Raw genomic sequence first — 20,725 nt, forward strand, 5'->3', positions numbered from 1 at the left:
TCTCTAGGGAACCCGACCAGTCTGAGGGGAGTGAAGAGAAATAAGATTGTAAGCAAGGTAAAAGATGTTGCGAGTGGTAACTTAGGAGGAGACGCAAATGAGAGTATGAATGAGAGTATGAATGAGAACATTGTTACAAATAAGGATGTAAATAGTGAAATGAATGGCGAGGCAAATGAGGATATAAATGGTAAGAGTATGAATGAGGAATTGGTAGCTGCTTATGCAGCAGATACGGAAGTCGAGGAGGAAGAGGCTGACGGGAGGAGGCAGGTTGCAAGGGAAGCAGGGGATTGTGTAAGTCCAAATAGGAGATCATATGCTAGTGTGGCTGCAGGTGACTCTTTGCCCAGGGAATCAGGTAATGGTAACTTGCAACGGCGCCTCTTGGAGGCTTTGAGGAAGGGGAAAGAGACTTCCATGCAGGTGGAGGGTGAACCGGTTAATCTGTCTTTTTGGACAGAGAGACATGGTCTGAGAACCTTCCGAGAGGAAATAGGGGGAGAGACCGTTTGGTCTATCCCTACATCTGGGGGGAGCCGTAGGAATATGGCCCGTCTCTCTTGGAGGAGTGAGGAAGCAACACCTTCTAGGAAAGACGTTGTGGAGCTTCTCCTGGGGATGGGCTTTGTGGCAAATGACATCTTTGCCCTAATCTATCCATACGGCACCAAGAGTTTCGATGTTAGTTTAGTTAGACCAGAGGGGCTTAAGCTTTTCTGGTCTAAATATGAACTGGCAAAGAACACCCCGGCCTGGCGGGGATTTTCTGTCCAGGCTATAACCTGCCAGACGATGGTTAAGAAAGTGACGGTCTTAACCTGTAACAAATCACTTTCTAGCGTGGACATTATGACGTGGCTCAGTCGTTTTGGCGAGGTTGGACAATTCCCCACCAAAGTTTTGGACAGGTGCCTGGACCTTCAGCGTAAAGCTGAGGGCACAGGGCAACTCAGTTGCTCATATCCCCTCCTCTGCTTTCATCGGTAGAGATAGAAAACCATAATTCTATCAGGGACAGCCGAAGGTCTGCTATAGGTGTGGTAGTCCCACTCACTTTAGCGCACAATGTGATGTTCGCAACTGTGCAAAGTGTGGGGACATTGGCTATCTTGCCACATTCTGTAGGCGGATTCGGTGTAACCTGTGCGGGGACCCAGGTCATCCCTTCAGTCGTTGTCCGCTTGCCTTTGCCAACAAGGCTCGGGTCCGGGCCCAGACTCAAGCGGATGCTAGCCATGAAGCTGGTTCTGTTGAAGAAGGGCCTGCTGCCGGGACTGGGACAGTTGGTGAAGGGACGAGTGCCGGTGATACCAGCACTGGAAGAAGCAGAAAGGGTACAGTTAAGAACTTATGGCCTTCCAAGATTAAACCGCAAGAAAAACGCTGTAGAGATAGGGAGCAGGCGGCAGCTGGTCCCTTAGTTGATCCTCTGGCAGGCCTTTTAGCTAAGGATCCAGGTTGTAGCGACCCAGGGTACAGCGATGAGGAGGGAGGACCTGGGGTTCAGCCTGAGGAAGCCAACCCCTCTGCTACATCCGCATCCTCGTACGGCGAAAGCATGGACGAGGATTACAGGATGTGGTTGAGGGATAGGAGAAACAAACGGAGCAGGAGGAAAGAGAAAGGAGAGGGTCGCAAGCCGTCTCTGGAGTGGGATTCATCTGTCCCACTCACCCTTGACCAGATGCCAGAGGAAGAATTAGTCGGGGCCCCTCCTGTGGATCTCTCCAACCGGTATCAGGTCCTTGACGAGGATCCCCCAAGTTGGGGAGAAGGAGGATGTGGTACCGGAGGGCGCAAAGGCCTCCTCACAGGTTGCTGGGCCCTTCCCTCCTTTTTCTGGGGTGGGGGGGCCTAAGCCTGATTCCGTGGGCAAACAGAACTGTATGGATGTATCAGTGTGTCTGAAAAGGCAAAAGAAAAATGAAGGATCAGGAGATAATGATGAGGAGGCTGGTGGTGGAGGGGGGAAAAAGAAAGCTATCCAACACGATCATGTACGATGGCAGAACTCACCCTGTTGACGCTAGCAAGTATTAATGTTGCTAGCAATAAGTCAGACGTGGCCCGTTTTATGGCCTTTGATTTTTTCAGCCGTATTGATGCTGATATTTTATTTTTGCAAAAGACCTGGTTAACAAGTGTTGAGTTGCTGGCAAAAGCCAAACAGGAATGGCGGCTCGGTCCATCATTCTGGTCTCTTGCGGCCGAGCCACGTAGCGGGGTGGCGGTCCTTTTTAAAACCGCCAAAAGAGTAGAATGCAGGAGAATTATCGAGTTGGAAATGGGAAGGTGCCTGATTCTAGATGTCCTCATGGGAAGACAAGAATTAAGATTAATCAACATCTATGGACCACAAAATAGGTGGGACCGTAAATGTCTTCTTATGAGGATTAAGCCTTTTCTTTTTACCAGCCGACAAGTGATCTTTGGAGGAGACTTTAACAATGTGACTAGAGCCTGTGATAGGGGGGTCTCCAGAGGTGGGCTGGATACTGATGGCGTGATCTTGAGTAGAATAGTTGAGGAAGCTCATCTGGTGGATGCTCATTTACGGCACAAACCAGATCACGTGGATTTCACCTTTCATCAGGGAAATCGTAGGTCTAGAATAGATAGGTTTTATTTGAAGGAGGAGGCTGTTTTTTGGGCTTTACAAGCTGAGGAAGTGGAATTCTCCGATCACTGTTTAATTAGTTTCTCTCTGAATGTTACAGAGACTCCCCGCATGGGAAAAGGAATATCGAAGCTGAATTCGTCTCTCCTGGAAGAAGCGATGGTAAGACAATAAGACAATCCTTTGAGGATTTCCTTCAGAGCCAGAAACCTTTGGTGGACATGTGCAACAGTAAGTCGGAGTGGTGGGAGATGTTTAAAAAAAAAGGACTGCAAGGTTTTTTCGAAAGCTTTCTAACCTCCTCAGGAGCTGGGACAGATACCGTCTGTACCAGGAACTGAGGAAGAAACTTGAAAGACTTGTGTCGATGGGAGATAGCTGTGAGGATATCTCTCGTGTAAAATCCTTGCTCAAGAGGTTTGCCGAGAGGGATTTCGGTAAATACCGCTCGCCCGACCCTTATGGGAACGGTAAGATGGCAGTAAGAAGTAAACTAGTGATGTGCCTGATTGACAGTACAGGCTCCCTGAATAGGTCCAAATCGGGGATCCTGGAGGTCGTCAGGTCTTTCTACTCTCACCTCTTGGGTAGGAAACAACTAAATCAGGACAGTCCTTCAGCTTTCTTGGCTGGGGCGATTCCCAAGGTAGGAATAGACCCCTCTCTTGATATTTTGACAGAATCTATCAGGGAAGAGGAAGTGAGACTGGCCATTTATGGGCTTAGGCCCCCAAAAAGTGCCAGTTCCGGATGGCTTTACATCCGTGTGGTATAAGACTCTTGACCGAGGTCTATAATGAGTGTCTTTCCTCGGGCACTCTGCCAAGGTCAATGGGAAAGTCCGCCCTGATTATTCTGTCAAAGAGTAAGGATCCATCCCGCATTGAGAATTGGAGACCCATATCGCTTCTCAATGTGGACAGAAAGATTTTGGCAAAGATACTCTTCTGCAGACTGGCGAAATTTGCGCCGAAGCTCCTTTCAGGGTCCCAGCACGGTTAAGTTCCCGGTCGGAGCGCTTTTAGCGCCGTTCTCAGTGTCCGGGAGGCCGTGGAACGGGGCAGGGCGGATCTTTAGAAGGGGCTTTTGTTATCCTTGGATCAGGCTAAGGCTTTTGACCAAGTGAATAACGAATACCTGTGGTCTGTGCTCTTGTGGCATGGTCTACCCGGGAGGTTTGTAGATTGGCTAAAAACCTTGTACAAAGGGGCGGAGCGTTTCCTATTGGTTAATGGTTGGCTGGGTCATCCTTTTGAGGTTGCTTCCGGTGTCCACCAGGGATGTCCTTTAAGCCCTTTGCTGTACGTGTTTGCAATCGATCCTTTCATTTTGCCTCTTCGGAAGAGGAGGTAGGATGGGTGATGTCGGAGGTGGACCGCTATTCTGAAGTTTCCGGGTCCCAGATTAACCGGGATAAATGTGAGACTCTCTGGCTGGGGAAAGGGGATCCTGACTTCAATCTCCAGGGCACTCTTCCAGAACCCCAGAAATCAGTAAAGATCTTAGGCATCAACTTTGGCCAAGATGAGGATTATCATCAACAAAATTGGGAGGGTAGACTGAAAGATGTCGCCCAAAGGGTGGACCACTGGAAGGGGTGGTCTTTATCCCTTAGGGAAAGGGTTCACTTGTGCAAAGTTTACCTGATTCCTGTGCTTTTATAATTGAGCAGTGTCTGTGTCTTGCCGGGTTTTCTCTGGGCAACGGTCTACAGCCTCTTTTTCCAGATGTTATGGGGAAATAGGCTGAACCTAATCAGAAGAGAGGTGAATTACCGTACAAGGAGACTATGCGGGTCGGATATGGTCAACCCAGTGGTATTTTTTAACAAATACCTTCTTGAAAATAAACATTGCGAACCTCTGCAAAGAGAGGGCTCCTTTGTGGGTAATTTCCTGTAGGGAATGGGAGACAGGAGGGTGTGTGAAAGACCTGCGTGCGTCACATGGACGTCACATCTCCCGACTTACGTTGCCCCGGTTCTGAAGATCATAAGGCGGTGGGGCCTGAGAAGGACTGATACAGAGACCATGTTGAGGGGTTCCCTTGACAGGGGGGTCCTGTCTTCTTTCTTCCAGGCTCCACTGGCCTTGAAGGATAGGCCAAGTCAGGATCTGGAGGGTGGGCTACTTTTGCTTAATTCAGAAAGGATCCCTAAGAAGCTTTGGGATGTGACTTGGCGCTGCTTTCATGGAAAGCTATATGTAAGGGATAATGTAAATTGCAGGAACTCCGAGGAAAGGGGTTGTCCCCGGGAGGAGTGTGGGGGCGCGCTCGAAAGCATGGACCACTTCCTGCATCACGGTCTCTTTAATATAGAGGTGTACAAAAGGGTAAGGACTTCCATTAATTGTCCCAGGCTGGCCGCCTTGTCTTATGCGGATTGGGCCTATCGCGCATTCAAAGACCTTGGTGGGAGGGACCGTCGCACTTTATTTTTAGTTAGTGCAGTGGTTAGGCATCACATCTGGTGTGCACGGTGTCTAGTGTCAACGAGTTGTAAAATCCTCCCAGTGGAAACGGTACATAGGAACATTATGGGTGACCTGGTGAAGGTGCACTCTCTGGAGTATGAAAAGTGGGGGGACCCCAAGGCCTCTCGCCTGTGGAGGGGCTTTTGTTTTGGGGTTCCCTGACTGAGTAATACTCCTTGTCCTGGTGGTGGGCTGATCTAGAAGACACAGAGTTTCATTTTGTATAAGAATAGGATGAAAAGGCTTATGGGCTACTGAACCATAGCCGACAAGTTGTGGGAAGTGTTCGGTATTGTAGATTTTGGAAAGTAGTTAATTTGTACTGTATTATATCATATTATATTATGTTATATTGTATTATATTAGTAGAGGTGTAGTGGGGTTTAGTTAGGTTGGGAGGGAGGTATGGGGGTTGGGAGGGGGATATATGTATATATGTGTATATAAGGGGGGATATATAATAAAAATAAAAAATTAAAATTAAAAAGCAAAATATCTAAAAATAAAAAAATTGTGTGTGATACAAACTGGTCGACCCCAGTCCATTACATGTCACTGCACACACGTGTATACACTGCACATGACGGCTCTTACCTTGTGATATAAGAGGCTGGTGCTCCTCCATTACATGTCACTGCACACACGTGTATACACTGCACATGACGGCTCTTACCCTGTGATATAAGAGGCTGGTGCTCCTCCATTACATGTCACTGCACACACGTGTATACACTGCACATGACGGCTCTTACCCTGTGATATAAGAGGCTGGTGCTCCTCCATTACATGTCACTGCACACACGTGTATACACTGCACATGACGGCTCTTACCTTGTGATATAAGAGGCTGGTGCTCCTCCATTACATGTCACTGCACACACGTGTATACACTGCACATGACGGCTCTTACCTTGTGATATAAGAGGCTGGTGCTCCTCCATTACATGTCACTGCACACACGTGTATACACTGCACATGACGGCTCTTAACCTGTGATATCAGAGGCTGGTGTTCCTCTATTACATGTCACTGCACACACTGCACATGACGGGTCTTACCTTGTGATATAAGAGGCTGGTGCTCCTCCATTACATGTCACTGCACACACGTGTACACACTGCACATGACGGCTCTTACCCTGTGATATAAGAGGCTGGTGCTCCTCCATTACATGTCACTGCACACACGTGTATACACTGCACATGACGGCTCTTACCCTGTGATATAAGAGGCTGGTGCTCCTCCATTCCATGTCACTGCACACACGTGTATACACTGCACATGACGGCTCTTACCTTGTGATATAAGAGGCTGGTGCTCCTCCATTACATGTCACTGCACACACGTGTATACACTGCACATGACGGCTCTTACCTTGTGATATAAGAGGCTGGTGCTCCTCCATTACATGTCACTGCACACACGTGTATACACTGCACATGACGGCTCTTACCTGTGATATAAGAGGCTGGTGCTCCTCCATTACATGTCACTGCACACACGTGTATACACTGCACATGACGGCTCTTACCCTGTGAAATAAGAGGCTGGTGCTCCTCCATTACATGTCACTGCACACACGTGTATACACTGCACATGACGGCTCTTACCTTGTGATATAAGAGGCTGGTGTCCTCCATTACATGTCAATGCACACACGTGTATACACTGCACATGACGGCTCTTACCTTGTGGTATAAGAGGCTGGTGCTCCTCCATTACATGTCACTGCACACATGTGTACACACTGCACATGACGGCTCTTACCTTGTGATGTAAGAGGCTGGTGCTCCTCCATTACATGTCACTGCACACACGTGTATACACTGCACATGACGGCTCTTACCCTGTGATATAAGAGGCTGGTGCTCCTCCATTACATGTCACTGCACACACGTGTATACACTGCACATGACGGCTCTTACCTTGTGATATAAGAGGCTGGTGCTCCTCCATTACATGTCACTGCACACACGTGTATACACTGCACATGACGGCTCTTACCTTGTGATATAAGAGGCTGGTGCTCCTCCATCATGGCCTCCTTGTACAGATCCTTGTGTCCTTCTATATACTCCCACTCCTCCATGGAGAAATAGACAGTGACATCCTGACACCTTATAGGAACCTGACAACACAATGACACCGTCATCACCCAGACCCCTCCAGTGCTGTTACTGGAGAATTTCCCAGCATTCCCAGCAGTGTCACCTCTCCAGTCAGCAGCTCCATCATCTTGTGGGTGAGTTCTAGGATCTTCTGCTCATGTATCAGGGGGTGAGGGGGAGGCTCTGTGATGGGGGGAGGGGTCCTGCTCCGCCCTCCTGACTCCTGGAGATGGATGATGGGAGTCACACAGTCCCCCGATGTCTTCTTCACTATTGTGTACTCCTGTGGATGGAGAGAGACACTTAGGGTATAAACCCTTCAGGGGCCATGTGCTCTCCTCCGGCCCTCTCCTCCTGGTAAAACGTGCCTACTTACCTCCTCATGGCTCCTACAACATGACTATTGGTCACTGGTCACATGAGACATCACTCACCATACTGGGGGCTGATCTTCAGGTTCTCCATCACTTGGAAGGTCTGGAGGCCGTTCTCCAGGACCCTGGACTCTTCCTATCACTTCCTATGATGGATTCTCCTTTCCGATGTCTGACTTGTTACAGAATACAATAAAGAGGAGAGAAATCTAGAAAAGTTTACCTCTCCGCTCAGCAGGGAGATGATCTCCAAGGTGAGGTCTAATATTCTTCTGCTGATCTCCTTCCTGTCCATCCTTGGTGGTCATTCAGGAGAAGAGGAGAGAACTGGAGGAGCTAGAGGCTTCTAGTACTGCAGGCGCCTTTATGAGAAGAGGAGAGGAAATCATCCAGGGGACAAGACCAGATGTCACCTCCAGAACTGCACTTCCTGAGCCTGGAGGGGCCCCGCTTCTCAGAGCTCCCACCACATGGATTCCAGGGGCCCCAATATTGAGATTTCTGGTGGACCCACAGGAGCGAATGATGACAACCCCCACTATCCCCACTACTCACCAATAGATCCCCACACGCAATCTCCGATCCTCACAAGACCTCCTGCTCTCCTATTCTCTTATCACCTCTTCCCACAATCTCCTCCATGATTTCTCCCGTGCATCCCCCACACTCTGGAACTCGCTGCTCCAACATATCAGACTCTCACCTACAGTGTAAACCTTCAAGAGAAACCTGAAAACCCACCTCTTCAGACAAGGGATCGGTCATGTCAGACTAATTTAATCAGTTTCTATGAGGAGGTAAGTTCTAGACTTGACAGCGGCGAATCAATGGATGTCGTATATCTGGATTTCTCCAAAGCATTTGACTCTGTACCACATAAAAGGTTAGTATATAAAATGAGAATGCTCGGACTGGGAGAAAACATCTGTATGTGGGTAAGTAACTGGCTCAGTGATAGAAAACAGAGGGTGGTTATTAACGGTACACACTCAGATTGGGTCACTGTCACTAGTGGGGTACCTCAGGGGTCAGTATTGGGCCCTATTCTCTTCAATATATTTATTAATGATCTTGTAGAAGGCTTGCACAGTAAAATATCAATTTTCGCAGATGACACTAAACTGTGTAAAGTAATTTACACTGATAAGTGGCAGATGGGGTTTAACACTGATAAATGTAAAGTTATGCACATGGGAAGGAAAAATGCAAGTCAACCGTACATACTAAATGGTAAAACACTCGGTAACACTGACATGGAAAAGGATCTAGGAATTTTAATAAACAGCAAACTAAGCTGCAAAAACTAGTGTCAGGCAGCTGCTGCCAAGGCCAATAAGATAATGGGTTGCATCAGAAGGGGCATAGATGCCCGTGATGAGAACATAGTTCTACCACTTTACAAATCGCTAGTCAGACCGCACATGGAGTACTGTGTACAGTTCTGGGCTCCTGTAAACAAGGCAGACATAGCAGAGCTGGAGAAGGTCCAGAGGAGGGCATCTAAAGTAATAACTGGAATGGGGCAACTACAGTACCCTGAAAGATTATCAAAATTAGGGTTATTCACTTTAGAAAAAAGACGACTGAGGGGAGATCTAATTACTATGTATAAATATATCAGGGGTCAGTACAGAGATCTCTCCCATCAGCTATTTATCCCCAGGACTGTGACTGTGACGAGGGGACATCCTCTGCGTCTGGAGGAAAGAAGGTTTGTACACAAACATAGCAGAGGATTCTTTACTGTAAGAGCAGTGAGACTATGGAGCTCTCTGCCTGAGGAGGTGGTGATGGTGAGTACAATAAAGGAATTCAAGAGGGGCCTGGATGTATTTCTGGAGTGTAATAATATTACAGGCTATAGCTACTAGAGAGGAGTCTTCCTCTGGATCAACTTGCAGGATAACAGGCCGAACTGGATGGACAAATGTCTTTTTTCGGCCTTATGTACTATGTTACTATGTTACTAAGCCTACAACCAGTGACCCTGCTGCCTCTATACCGCCATGACCAGCTTCACCCGCACCTACTGTGTCCTTCTCCCATACCATGTAGATTGTAAGCCCTCGCGGGCAGGGCCCTCTCTCCTTCTGTACCAGTTTGTAACGCGTCTTGTTTATGATTAGTGCAATTGTCTGTATTATGTATGTGCACCGCTTATCATATGTACAGCGCTATGGAATGAATGGCGCTTTAATAATAAATGATGACAACCCCCACTATCCCCACTACTCCTCCCTCATCATACTAAGCTAAGGAGCGGAGAAGGATTCCTTGTGTGTAATGGAGGAGACTCTCCAGAGGTGACATGTCTGAGCTCTCCACCACACTGTCTCCTCACAGCTCATCTTACCTGCAGGCTGGAGGAATGGCTGATACCAGAGAGAACAAGAGCCCTGACTACCGACCAGGACCTGCCCAGTATCTGCTGCACTGCCAGAGCTGAAGGACCTGGGGTGACGTCACCATCATGTGATCAGGGGGCGTGGCTCAGCAGTGGAGAGGAGGTGGTGAAGGACCTGGGGTGATGTCATTGTCATGTGATCAAGGGGCGGAGCTAAGCAGTAGAGAACAGAAGAGGTGGTGAAGGACCTGTGATGATGGCATCGTCATGTGACCGGTGCAGAGGGCGGAGCTCACTAGTGCAGAAGAGAAAAGAGGGGGGGGGACCTGTGATGATGGCATCGTCATGTGATCAGTGCATGAGGGGGTGGTGGGACTCGGTGGTTGAGGCACTTACCAGATGACAGTGATGTAATCACAGGTCCTTCACCAACTCCTATCCTCTCTTAATAAAGATAAGGTAACGTAGATGCTGATACTCTCGCATTATATCTGTCAGGAAAACAACAGGGGCTGTGCACCATCACATACGACTCATATAGGCCCATACAAGGCAAGGTAAAGGGCATGTGCCAAAAAGAACAGCACAGGTTATCTTATAGACCAATGCTGACAATCTCCCTTTAACTCTACCTATCATGTGTCACCCGACAATGCACAGACTATAAATCTTACGAGACTAGAAATACCCCAAAGGAAGTATACGTTAGTAATGACGTTAATCCCTGCTAATAACAATGTGCCTGTGACTCCTGAGAGGCATATAGTAGTATACATCCACTGAATACTCTTCTATCTGTGTCCGTATTTGGAACATACCGACCAGAACACCTTTATTCTATTTTAAATCGCACTGCAAAAAATGAAATTTTTAAAAAAACACACCGCACTTGCTATAGACGGTGTTTCCAATAAAGGTTGCCCCACTGCGTCCCGGTTACTAGGCAACCCTCCAAACACTGGCCGCTGACAACTATCGGTCCCGGGCTGATGACCTAATCCCCGGCCATTTGGAATGATGTGTCTCTCTCTGACTACGTCAGTCAGCTTGCTGCCTATCTCCAGCATAGTCTGCGCATGCGCGGCTGCTTCGGCTGGCCCATAACGCAACCCAGAACCGAGAATGCTTGTAGCCAATTGTTCATAGTCTTTGACACCTTCACCCTCCTGTCATACGGCTTATCTAAAAAAAATTTTTCTTTATCTACTGTGTGTTGGTCCACCGATCTCAGAGACCAAATGTCCACATATTGGTTGGACCAAATTTTTTCACGCACCACCTCATCTAAATGAGAACCTAAGGGGCTAACCCCGCAGAAAAAGGAATCATTATGCACGCTCGCCAACACCGGGGGGACCCTCCCAGAGGACGATGAGGCCTCCTGTGGATCAGACCCCAGTTCTGGCGCCGTAGACGCAGGAGCCGCTGGGGGCAACAAGGACAGCAATTTGTCCAATAAGGATTTCAGCAACACTTCCAGACCTGCACTGGATCCACCCGCCCCCCATGCCCCCGCATATTGGTACTCACCAGCTGAAGAAGGCATCGGCGCCGCCATCGCAGGTACAGGCACGACATCCCTGTGAATCGCCAAAGGCTAGAGGCCCTGGACCCATGAACTGGAACCGGTCTGCCCCGTCTGGAACGCGGTGTACGAACAGACTCCTCCGATGCGCCTGAGGACCCATCCGAGGATGACGGGGAGCGCCATCGAGAGGATCTGGACCGCCGGGAACCCCGCCACAAACGGCGACTACGGCGTTCACGCCGGCCCCTACTCCTGCCGTCCACTGAGGAGGAGGGGGACAATGACAACTCCCTGCACCTGCGTGATCGGACGGGGGGGGGGGGGGACCGCAAGTGGCTGAGGGGGTTGTGAGGGAGGGACCAATTGAGGGGGGCCAGAAGCGGGTATACCCGCAGCAGGAGTCACTTGCAGTGGCTGAAATGTTTGAGCCAGCCCCAACCCCACAGAAGGGGGGGGCAACATGTCTCCCTGCAGAGGTGGAAGGGGGAGGGGGCCTGCTGAGAATCCAGAGGGGTTAATGGGCGATCCTCCGCTACCCCCACACTATTGCCTGACCCCATGTTACACGGTCCCGCCGCTTGCCACGCTGAGGTACACAGTGGCTGAAGCGAAGGAAGGGGCGGGGCCAACTCCCGGCAGCACGAAAACCGCCGCAGGCTGGCGCACAGAGGCAGCGCGCCTGCGCATTACAACAGGAGCCGGAGCAGCGCCCGGACTCACTGCCCTCCTGCACCAGACGTGCAGGGACTGAGCACGCCAAAGCCAGCTCAAAGGAGTTCCCTGGCGTGGCAGTTCTTCTCACAATCTGCTGATGACAAGACGCGAGTGGTTTGCACGCTGTGCAATCGGAGGCTGAAGCGAGACATAAATGTTCTAAACCTGAGCACCACCTGCATGACCAGGCATCTAAATGCAAAGCATGAGCTGCAGTGGAGTAGACACCTCAAAAACCACAAAGGATCTCAGGCTCCTCCTGCTCCCTCTTATGCTGCAGTCTTGGCCTCTTCCTCCCCCTCTGGAGTGACAGTGGCACCTGCCACCCCGCAAACAGAGGATGTGGCAGCAACACCACCATCTCCACCACCGTCACAAAGCATCTCCACACTGATACATGGAAGCGTTCAGCTGTCCATCCCCTAAACACTGGAAAAAAGGGGAAGTACCCCCCTACCCACCCGCAATCCCTGGCCCTGAATGCCAGCATTTCAAAATTCCTGGCCTTTGAAATGCTGTCAATCCGTCTGATAGAGACGGAGACCTTTAAAAACCTTATGGTGGTGGCTGTCCCACAGTACGTGGTTCCCAGACGAGCCATCCGTGTCCTGCACAACCAAGTGGCTGACAAAATCAGGTTTGTACTGGGCAATGCCATGTGTCGCAAGGTCCACATAACCATCGATACGTGGACCGGTAAGCACGGGCAGGGACGTTATATCTCCCTAACTGCACACTGGGTAAATGCAGTAGTGGCTGGGCCTGAGGCAGATAGCAGTTTGGGGCATGTCCTTCCGCCACCGAGGATTGCAGGACATTTCTCATTGCCTCCTACTCCGCTTCCTCCTCCTCATCTAGTCAGTGTAACACCTGCACCACCAACTTCAGCACAGCCAGGGGGAAACGACAGCAGGCTTTTTTGAAACTCATCTGTTTTGGGGAGAAAAACCCACACCGCGCAGAAGCTGTGGACGAACATGCAACAACAGACCAATGAGTGGTTAGGGTTAGGGTGAAGAGCGATAAGGGGCGAAATCTCATAGCAGCTCTGGGAATAGCCGGTTTGACGCACATCCCTTGCCTGGCACATGTGCTAAATTTGGTTGTGCAGAGGTTCCTGAAAAATGACCCCGATATGTCAGAGCTGCTGCAGAGTGCTATCTGCGCACTTTCGGCGTTCTGAATCTGCTGCTGCTCGCCAATCTGTGCTGCAGCGTAACTTCGGCTTTCCCGCTCACTGCGTTGCACATGCTGGAGAGACTGTGTAAGCAGCAGCAGGCGATAGTGGTGTTTGAGCTGCAGCATGCACGGGTGAGTCGCTCTGCGGAACAGCACCACTTCACCACCAACGAGTGGGCCTCCATGCGGGACTTGCATGCCGTGTTGCGCTCTTTCGAGTACTCCACCAACATGGCCAGTGCCGATGACGCCATCTTCAGTTACTATCCAACTTTTTTGTCTCCTTGAAAAAACACTTTAGGCGATGATGGAAGAGGATGTGGCACAGGAGGAAAAGGAATCATTTTCACGGTTATCAGGCCAGTCATTCACAGGTGGCTCGGAGGGTGGGTTCCTGGACCAACAGAGGCCAGGTACACAACTGTCCAGCCAGGACAGAGTTCTGGAGGAAGAACCGTGTTTACAGCAGGATGGCACCCAAAGCAGCTCATGGGCATCACTGGAGCGTGGCTGGGGGGATACAAAGGACACAGATGATACACCTCCCACAGAGGACAGCTTGCTGCCTCTGGGCAGCCTGGACACATCATCGACTACATGCTGCAGTGCCTGCGCAACGACCGCCGAGTTGCCCACATTCTAACCAGTGCTGATTACTGGGTGGCCACCCTGCTGGATCCTCGCTACAAGGACAATGTGCCGTCCTTAATTCCTTCACTGGAATGTGATCGGAAGATGCGCGAGTACAAGCGCACGCTGGTAGACGCACTGCTAATGGCATTCCCACCTGACAGCGCGAGGAGGCAGCATTTCAGCAAGATGGTGGTACAGTTCCACGCCTACATACTGACTGATGGGTCTGCCCCATTCAACTTCTGGGTCTCCAAATTGGGCACATGGCAAGAGCTTGCCCTTTACGCTTTGGAGGTGCTGGCCTGCCCTGCGGTCCGAACATGTGTTTAGCACGGCAGGGGGGATGATCACAGACAACCACAGCCAACGTGGACAAGCTCACGTTCATTAAAATGAACCAGGCGTGGATCCCACAGGACTTGTCCGTACCATGTGCTGAATAGACAAGCATATCGGCCGCACCCAGCCATTGTTAGACTCCAGCGCACCTTCTCTTTGCATTCTCTTTATTAGTTCCCAATGTTTTGGGGTCTTCCCAAATGTATAAAAAAAAATAAAGGGATAAAAATACAAAAAAAAAGTGTTGGCTATGTCCTTCTACACCGCCCCTTCCACTGTCTCCTCAACCTCCTATTCCACTTTGACCTCCGACTCCTAGTTCAAGATTATTATTATTATTCTTTCTATTCTATGTTTTTTAAAGTAATTTGCCTATCCACATTTGGTTGCAGGGCAACTGTCCTGCTCTTACCCCCATTTTGCTTTCTTTACAGCCCTCTAGACCTTACTGCGACTATTTTACAGCCATTTTAGTGCACCAAAGTTCGGGTCCCAATTGACTTCAATGGGGTTTGGGTCAAGTTCGGGTCCCTAAACCCTAATCACAAGCGATTCCCACCACTGATATATCACTTAGCTTTAGTATCTAGATAGGTTTACCATTAAACCGCAGGAATGTACATATGGGGTTAATTATCACAGATCACCCGGTCAGATAAATCAGTGATATAGTCATCATGCCACCAATATCACTGTCTCTGCACAGGATGGTTAGTCTGTAGGAGCAATGAAGGTCACAGCGCTAGGAGAAAGTATAATACAAGCCAAGAAGACAATGTCTGTCAGTGAAAATAGTGGCGCTGTCATGGAGAAAGTAGAAGAGTTTATTTTCTGTAAATACTGTTTGGATGAAGATGAAATATTAATATGTCCACATACATTATAAAACTATTCCATGGAGCGTTGTTACTTCTCCCCATGTGACTCCGCATTGTGGGTGGAGGTATGAATACAGTGATAAGAAGCAAGGTTCATGGGGGCAATTCATCTTTACTGGTCTGGAAATAAGAAAGGCTCTTCTTCACTTCCTTATACCCATAGTACGTTTCCTACATGGATCTTAGTCTCAGTTAGAAAATATAATTTGGTTTGATAATCTGAAAGATCCGGGCTAAAAAAGCACTGTTACTAGTTGTTTAAGGTCCATTAATAACTCAGCATGTTAAGTATATGAAAATGGTTTCTCTCCTGTGTGAATTCTCTCATGTCTAACAAGATGTGATTTATGTGTAAAGCATTTCCCACATATGGAACATGAATATGGCTTTTCTCCTGTGTGACTTCTCTTATGTATAACAAGATCTGATTTATGTGTAAAGCTTTTCTCACATTCAGAACATGAATATGGCTTCTCTCCTGTGTGAAATCTCACATGTGTAAGAAGATTTGATTTTTGTGTAAAACATTTCCCACATTCTGAACATGAATATAGCTTCTCTCCTGTGTGAATTCTCTCATGTGTAATGAGATCTGATTTCTGTGCAAAACATTTCCCACATTCTAAACATGAATATGGTTTCTCTCCTGTGTGAAATCTCTGATGTTTAGCAAGATCTGATTTATGTGTAAAACATTTCCCACATTCTGAACAGGAATATGGTTTCTCTCCTGTGTGAATTCTCTCATGTCTAACAAGATGTGATCTGTGTGTAAAACATTTCCCACATTCTGAACATGAAAATGGCTTCTCTCCTGCATGACTTTTCTCATGTGAAATAAGATTTGATTTCTGTGTAAAACATTTCCCACATTCTGAACATGAATATAGCTTTTCCCCTGTGTGACTTCTCTTATGTATAGAAAGATTTGATTTCCATGTAAAACATTTCCCACATTCTGAACATGAATATGGTTTCTCTCCTGTGTGACTTCTCTTGTGGGTAACAAGATCTGATTTTCGTGTAAACCATTTCCCACATTCTGAACATGAATATGGCTTCTCTCCTGTATGAATTCTCACATGCGCAACAAGAATTGATTTCCGTTTAAAACACTTCCCACAATGTGAACATGAAAACGGCTTCTCCCCCGTGTGATTTCTCTCATGTATAACAAGAGTTGATTCCTCTGTAAAGCACTTCCCACATTTTGAACAGGAGTATGGCTTCTCCTCTGTGTGAATTATTTTGTGTGTAGAAAGACTTGAGCTTTTAGTGAACTGTTTACCACACTGAAACCTTTCACCTCCTTTCTGACCTATATTTGTGGTAACAATCTTTGATTGGTCAGGAGAAGGTTCCTCATGATTAGGAGGATTATATGACAGATCTGTACTGTGAATTCCTGGATGTACATTAAAGGTAATATGGCTTTCTGCTGAAAAGTGCTGCATGCTGTCTTCATCTTCCACTTTATAATCTAGAGCTAACATGAAGTTTCCCTCAGAGTTTTTGCAGGGGTTTTCTGTTGAGATAAAAAATTTAATTTGTTAGTTTCTTTCTAAACTAACGAGTAGACAAACGTATAACATTCATAGTAGACTGGAAGTTGTTCCAGCAGGAAGGAAAGGTATAAGGCTAGTTTTACACTAGTGTTTGTCAGATCCGTCAGGGAACAGCTTGCTGGAACTCTCTGTATCCGACGTTGCTGGAAGCTGCATGGATGCCATTCTGCCTCATTTTCTATAATGGGGGCCAGTGAAGATCTGGCCTTAACCTGGCAAAATATGCCAAGAATCGGCCAGAAAAATACAGCTACGTGTGGAGAGATACAGAGGGAAGGAACAGCCTGCCGGATCTGACAAATGCTAGTGTGGAACTAGCCTAAGCCATTCATTTTGAATCCATTCCTGTCCTTGACTAAGAAAAATGCACCTGTGATTCCAGCCTTATAAAGCTTTCTATAACATCCTGACAGAATCAATTAGTAGAAAAGCCTGAACATGTCTGGTAACTAGCCCTGCACTCTGCCAAAACATTGTGCTCTTCCGCACCAACTGTGATCACTTTAATACGAATTTCCTTAAAAGTATCTGTCACCACATTCCTCAACACAAACTGCATTCATTATTAAACAGATCTCCTATACCGGATGAAGCTGGTGGACTCACTAGAAGAATCCATGCCATAGGCTCTCTCACCGGCTCTTCTTAGTGCACCTCCTCCCCTGCTGCTGCTAAAATATCACACTGGTCAGTATAGGCTGCAGACTCTTTAGTGAGAGAGTGTCTGTCTACCAGCAACAGTCTCAGTGTGCTATTACAGCATCTAATTGCATCCGCTGCCTTATTTTACTGGAAACTAAATACACTACGTATGTGTAAGATGCCAGCAGCAGCAGCAGGGGAGGAGGTACATTGAGCTTGTCGATAACGTTATAGGCGAACAAAGACGGCGCAGCTCCTAAATCCACAATGGAAGTATCAGTGTTCGAAGGCACACAGACAGCCTATTTTCGATCCAATTGATCACTGGATAAACAACAGGACTTCCTCTCCAGTCGGACTTCTTGTCTCCTACATATTAGCAAGACAACCCAACATAGTGAAGTACCGCAGGGGTTCTTATGATCACGCTTTTTTTTTTATTGTACTTACAAAGTTTAAAATAAATGAATGCATATAAAATCAAATGGTGCGTCTTTTTCTCCACTGTTTGATTTTTATATGCATTCATTTGTTTTAAATCAGCAGTTTGAAGTGAAGGCGTACGCCGTGCCAGCACAGCCTTTTCTACATTGATTACCTGATCACCCTCGACATCGCAGCGGTGAGCAATGTAATTAAACCTAATCCGTCCCATTCACTACTATGGGACAGCTCGTTCCTGTTCAAGTGTATACTGCAGAACCGTCCTATAGAAGTGAAGATGGGTCATCAATAAAAGTAACTTGGACAACCCCTTTAACTTGTATAGTCTTGAGGAAAAAACGAAAAGGGGCGACATGATCAAAACCTTTACATCCTAGCAGCAAGAAGAAGTTGGCGATCCAACAAAGTCTGGCTGGGCTCTCCTACTCTAACACGGCTCAGCCAACCAGGCTGATTTTAAATGTCCGCCCCTGCTGGCGTCCACATGCAGCCAAAAACTGGTAGTCACTTCCAGTGCACCCAGAAACCTAAAGGAAAGACGCCCCGCTTCCGTAATGCCACTTCTAGGGGGAACATCCAGACATGATCTCCAAACAGCCTAGGGGAAAAAGAAGGACCAGATATCCGGCGCTAAAATAGCCTGGAGTCAACTGCACAGTGAACTGAAAACTTCACTGAAACTTCATGAGGGGATGGCATGCAGCGCCTGCCAGAAATTCTGCCCAGGGCTGAGTAGGATACGAGGTGGAGCTACCAGTCTTATACCCACAGGTAACATAAACAGCATTGAGGTCCTGCAGGGCCAAGGAAGCTCTCCACCTCTACACTTCCCACACTCTCCAGCAGGACAAGAAATAGGAGCGGAGGGGATGGGGGTGTTCCCCCCTTTAAAGATCTCCATAGGTCTGCAGCCTGTCTCTCAGGGTGCTGTCGTGGGCATAAAGGAAAAATGTTTAAAACTTATGCAACACAGTAGATGTACCACAAAACGTTGGCATTAAAAAATACAGCTCATCCCATATAAAGCAATCCCTCATAAGCGATGACAGTAGAAAAATAAAAATGTTATAGCTTTTGATATGCAGAGATGAAAAAAAATAAAAATAAATCCACCGTTTTGTCATTTTCTTTCCCATATTCCAATAACCATAACTTTTTAAATTTTTTGCTGGATAAGTCGTCTTTTTTAATGGCACCATTTTCTTGTAATGGAAAATGGGAAAAAATTTGAGTGCGATATTACGGATTTCACTGTACACTAAAAATGTGATGACTTAATTATTCTGCGGCTCAAAAGGATTACAGCGATACCAAACATATCGTTTTTATTTGAAAGAAATTACAATTTTCTGACCGCCATAAGGATTTAATACTTCCATCTACAGAGCTGTATGAAGGCTGGTTTTTTGGAGATCAAACTGCAGTTTTTATTAGTACAATTTTTGGGGACATTTAACTTTTTGATCACTGTTATTCAATCATTTTGGGGGGATAAGGTGACCCAAAAAATGACAAATTGTGTGTTTGTTTTTTCCGTTACGAAATTCATCGAACAGGAAAAATATTTTATTGTTTACCGTATATACTCGAGTATAAGACAAGTTTTTTTACACATATTTTTGTGCTCAAAAAGCCCCCTCGTCTTATACTCGAGTCTAGGTCTTGATTGCGAAAATTTGCAAAAAAAAAAAAAAAGCATTCAAATTTTCGCATAAAAATTCGCATGAACTGGTATTTTCCCAAAAATCGAATATTCGCTTTAGTTGGTTTTTGTACTGTTAAAGTTATTGTTGATACCATATTGTTTTTCTTTGAAATAAATATTCAAAAACCTTTACCCTACTGATGCCTCAATTAATGTAATTTTATTGGTACGGTATCTATTTTTATTTTTGAAATTTACCAGTAGCTGCTGCATTTCCCACCCTAGTCTTATACTCGAGTCAATAATTTTTCCCATTTTTTAGGGGTAAAATTAGGGGCCTCGGCTTATACTCGAGTATATACGGTATTTATTTTAATAAGTAAAATTGGGAAAATGACTTTAATGATTTAAACTTTTAATATTTTTGAGTTTTTTTTCTTTATTTTTACATAATACATTTTGGTCCCTGGGATCTGTTGATCCCTTGTCCCGTACACCATAATAGAGATCTATTATGGTGAATGGGATTATGACGCGCTGCCTGCTGAGCCATGCCTCGTGCACAGCTAAGCAGACAGGTTACCATGACAGGTCTGGGCAACTTCGGCGGGCTTGAGGCTGTCATAGTAGCCTATTGGAGCCCTACAATTTCACTGCAGGTGCTCCAATCAAAAGGCAGATGTATTGCTCGGTGACACCTCACCACTGAGGCCAGTCATTGGCTGCAGAGGCACATATGACCCAGTCTATCCAGAAGTTTACAAGACGGATACCTGAACAGCAATAAAGGGAGCAAGGGAGCTTGAATTGAGAGGCCTTGGGCAGGGCCTAATAGGAGTACCAAGATGGCAGCCATGGTGGGCCACTGTCAGGCTCTCAGCTGCCATAGGAAACTTTAGCAATCTGCAAACAAGTCAAGGGGGACTGATGTCCTTGACAGCTACCCAGTCAAACTGCACAGATTTCGCAGTCAATCTACCACAGCATCTAAGGTGTTAAACGGCTGGGATAAGAGTTATTGCTCCTCTCAATCACTGCAGTAGGAGCCCAGCTCCTGCTACAAATGGTGCGGGCACAGCTTCTGTGCCATCCAATGAACGTAACTGTAGGTCCATTTGTGGAAGGGTTGATAAACCTCGGAATTCCCTTTCTCCATTCATGATTCCATACCTGTGGTGACATCTCCTGGAATGTCCTCCTCCACCTCACTCTTACACGGGGGATCGGCCATCATCCTA

The 20,725-nt window shown here is 47.1% G+C and overlaps 1 protein-coding gene across 2 annotated transcripts in view; it reads right to left on the reverse strand.

Moving 5' to 3' along the window:
- The window catches only part of LOC122924978 (zinc finger protein OZF-like), a 34,616-nt gene extending 13,901 nt beyond the window's left edge, over positions 1-20,715 (reverse strand). The window contains exons 1-3 of one of the 2 annotated variants that reach the window (XM_044276526.1): positions 20,658-20,715; positions 15,486-16,716; positions 5,355-5,366 (exon numbers count right to left, since the gene is read on the reverse strand). In XM_044276526.1, the coding sequence (XP_044132461.1) occupies positions 5,355-5,366; positions 15,486-16,684 (1,211 nt within the window). In that variant the 5' untranslated portion in view covers positions 16,685-16,716; positions 20,658-20,715. Of the gene's footprint in view, positions 1-5,354; positions 5,367-15,116; positions 16,717-20,657 lie in introns of those variants that run through there. The other variant, XM_044276525.1, reaches the window with a different exon arrangement.
- Positions 20,716-20,725: the final 10 nt, after the last annotated feature.

This window comes from Bufo gargarizans, chromosome 1 (genome assembly GCF_014858855.1).
Source record: "Bufo gargarizans isolate SCDJY-AF-19 chromosome 1, ASM1485885v1, whole genome shotgun sequence".
Classification (NCBI taxonomy): Eukaryota; Metazoa; Chordata; class Amphibia; order Anura; family Bufonidae; genus Bufo; species Bufo gargarizans.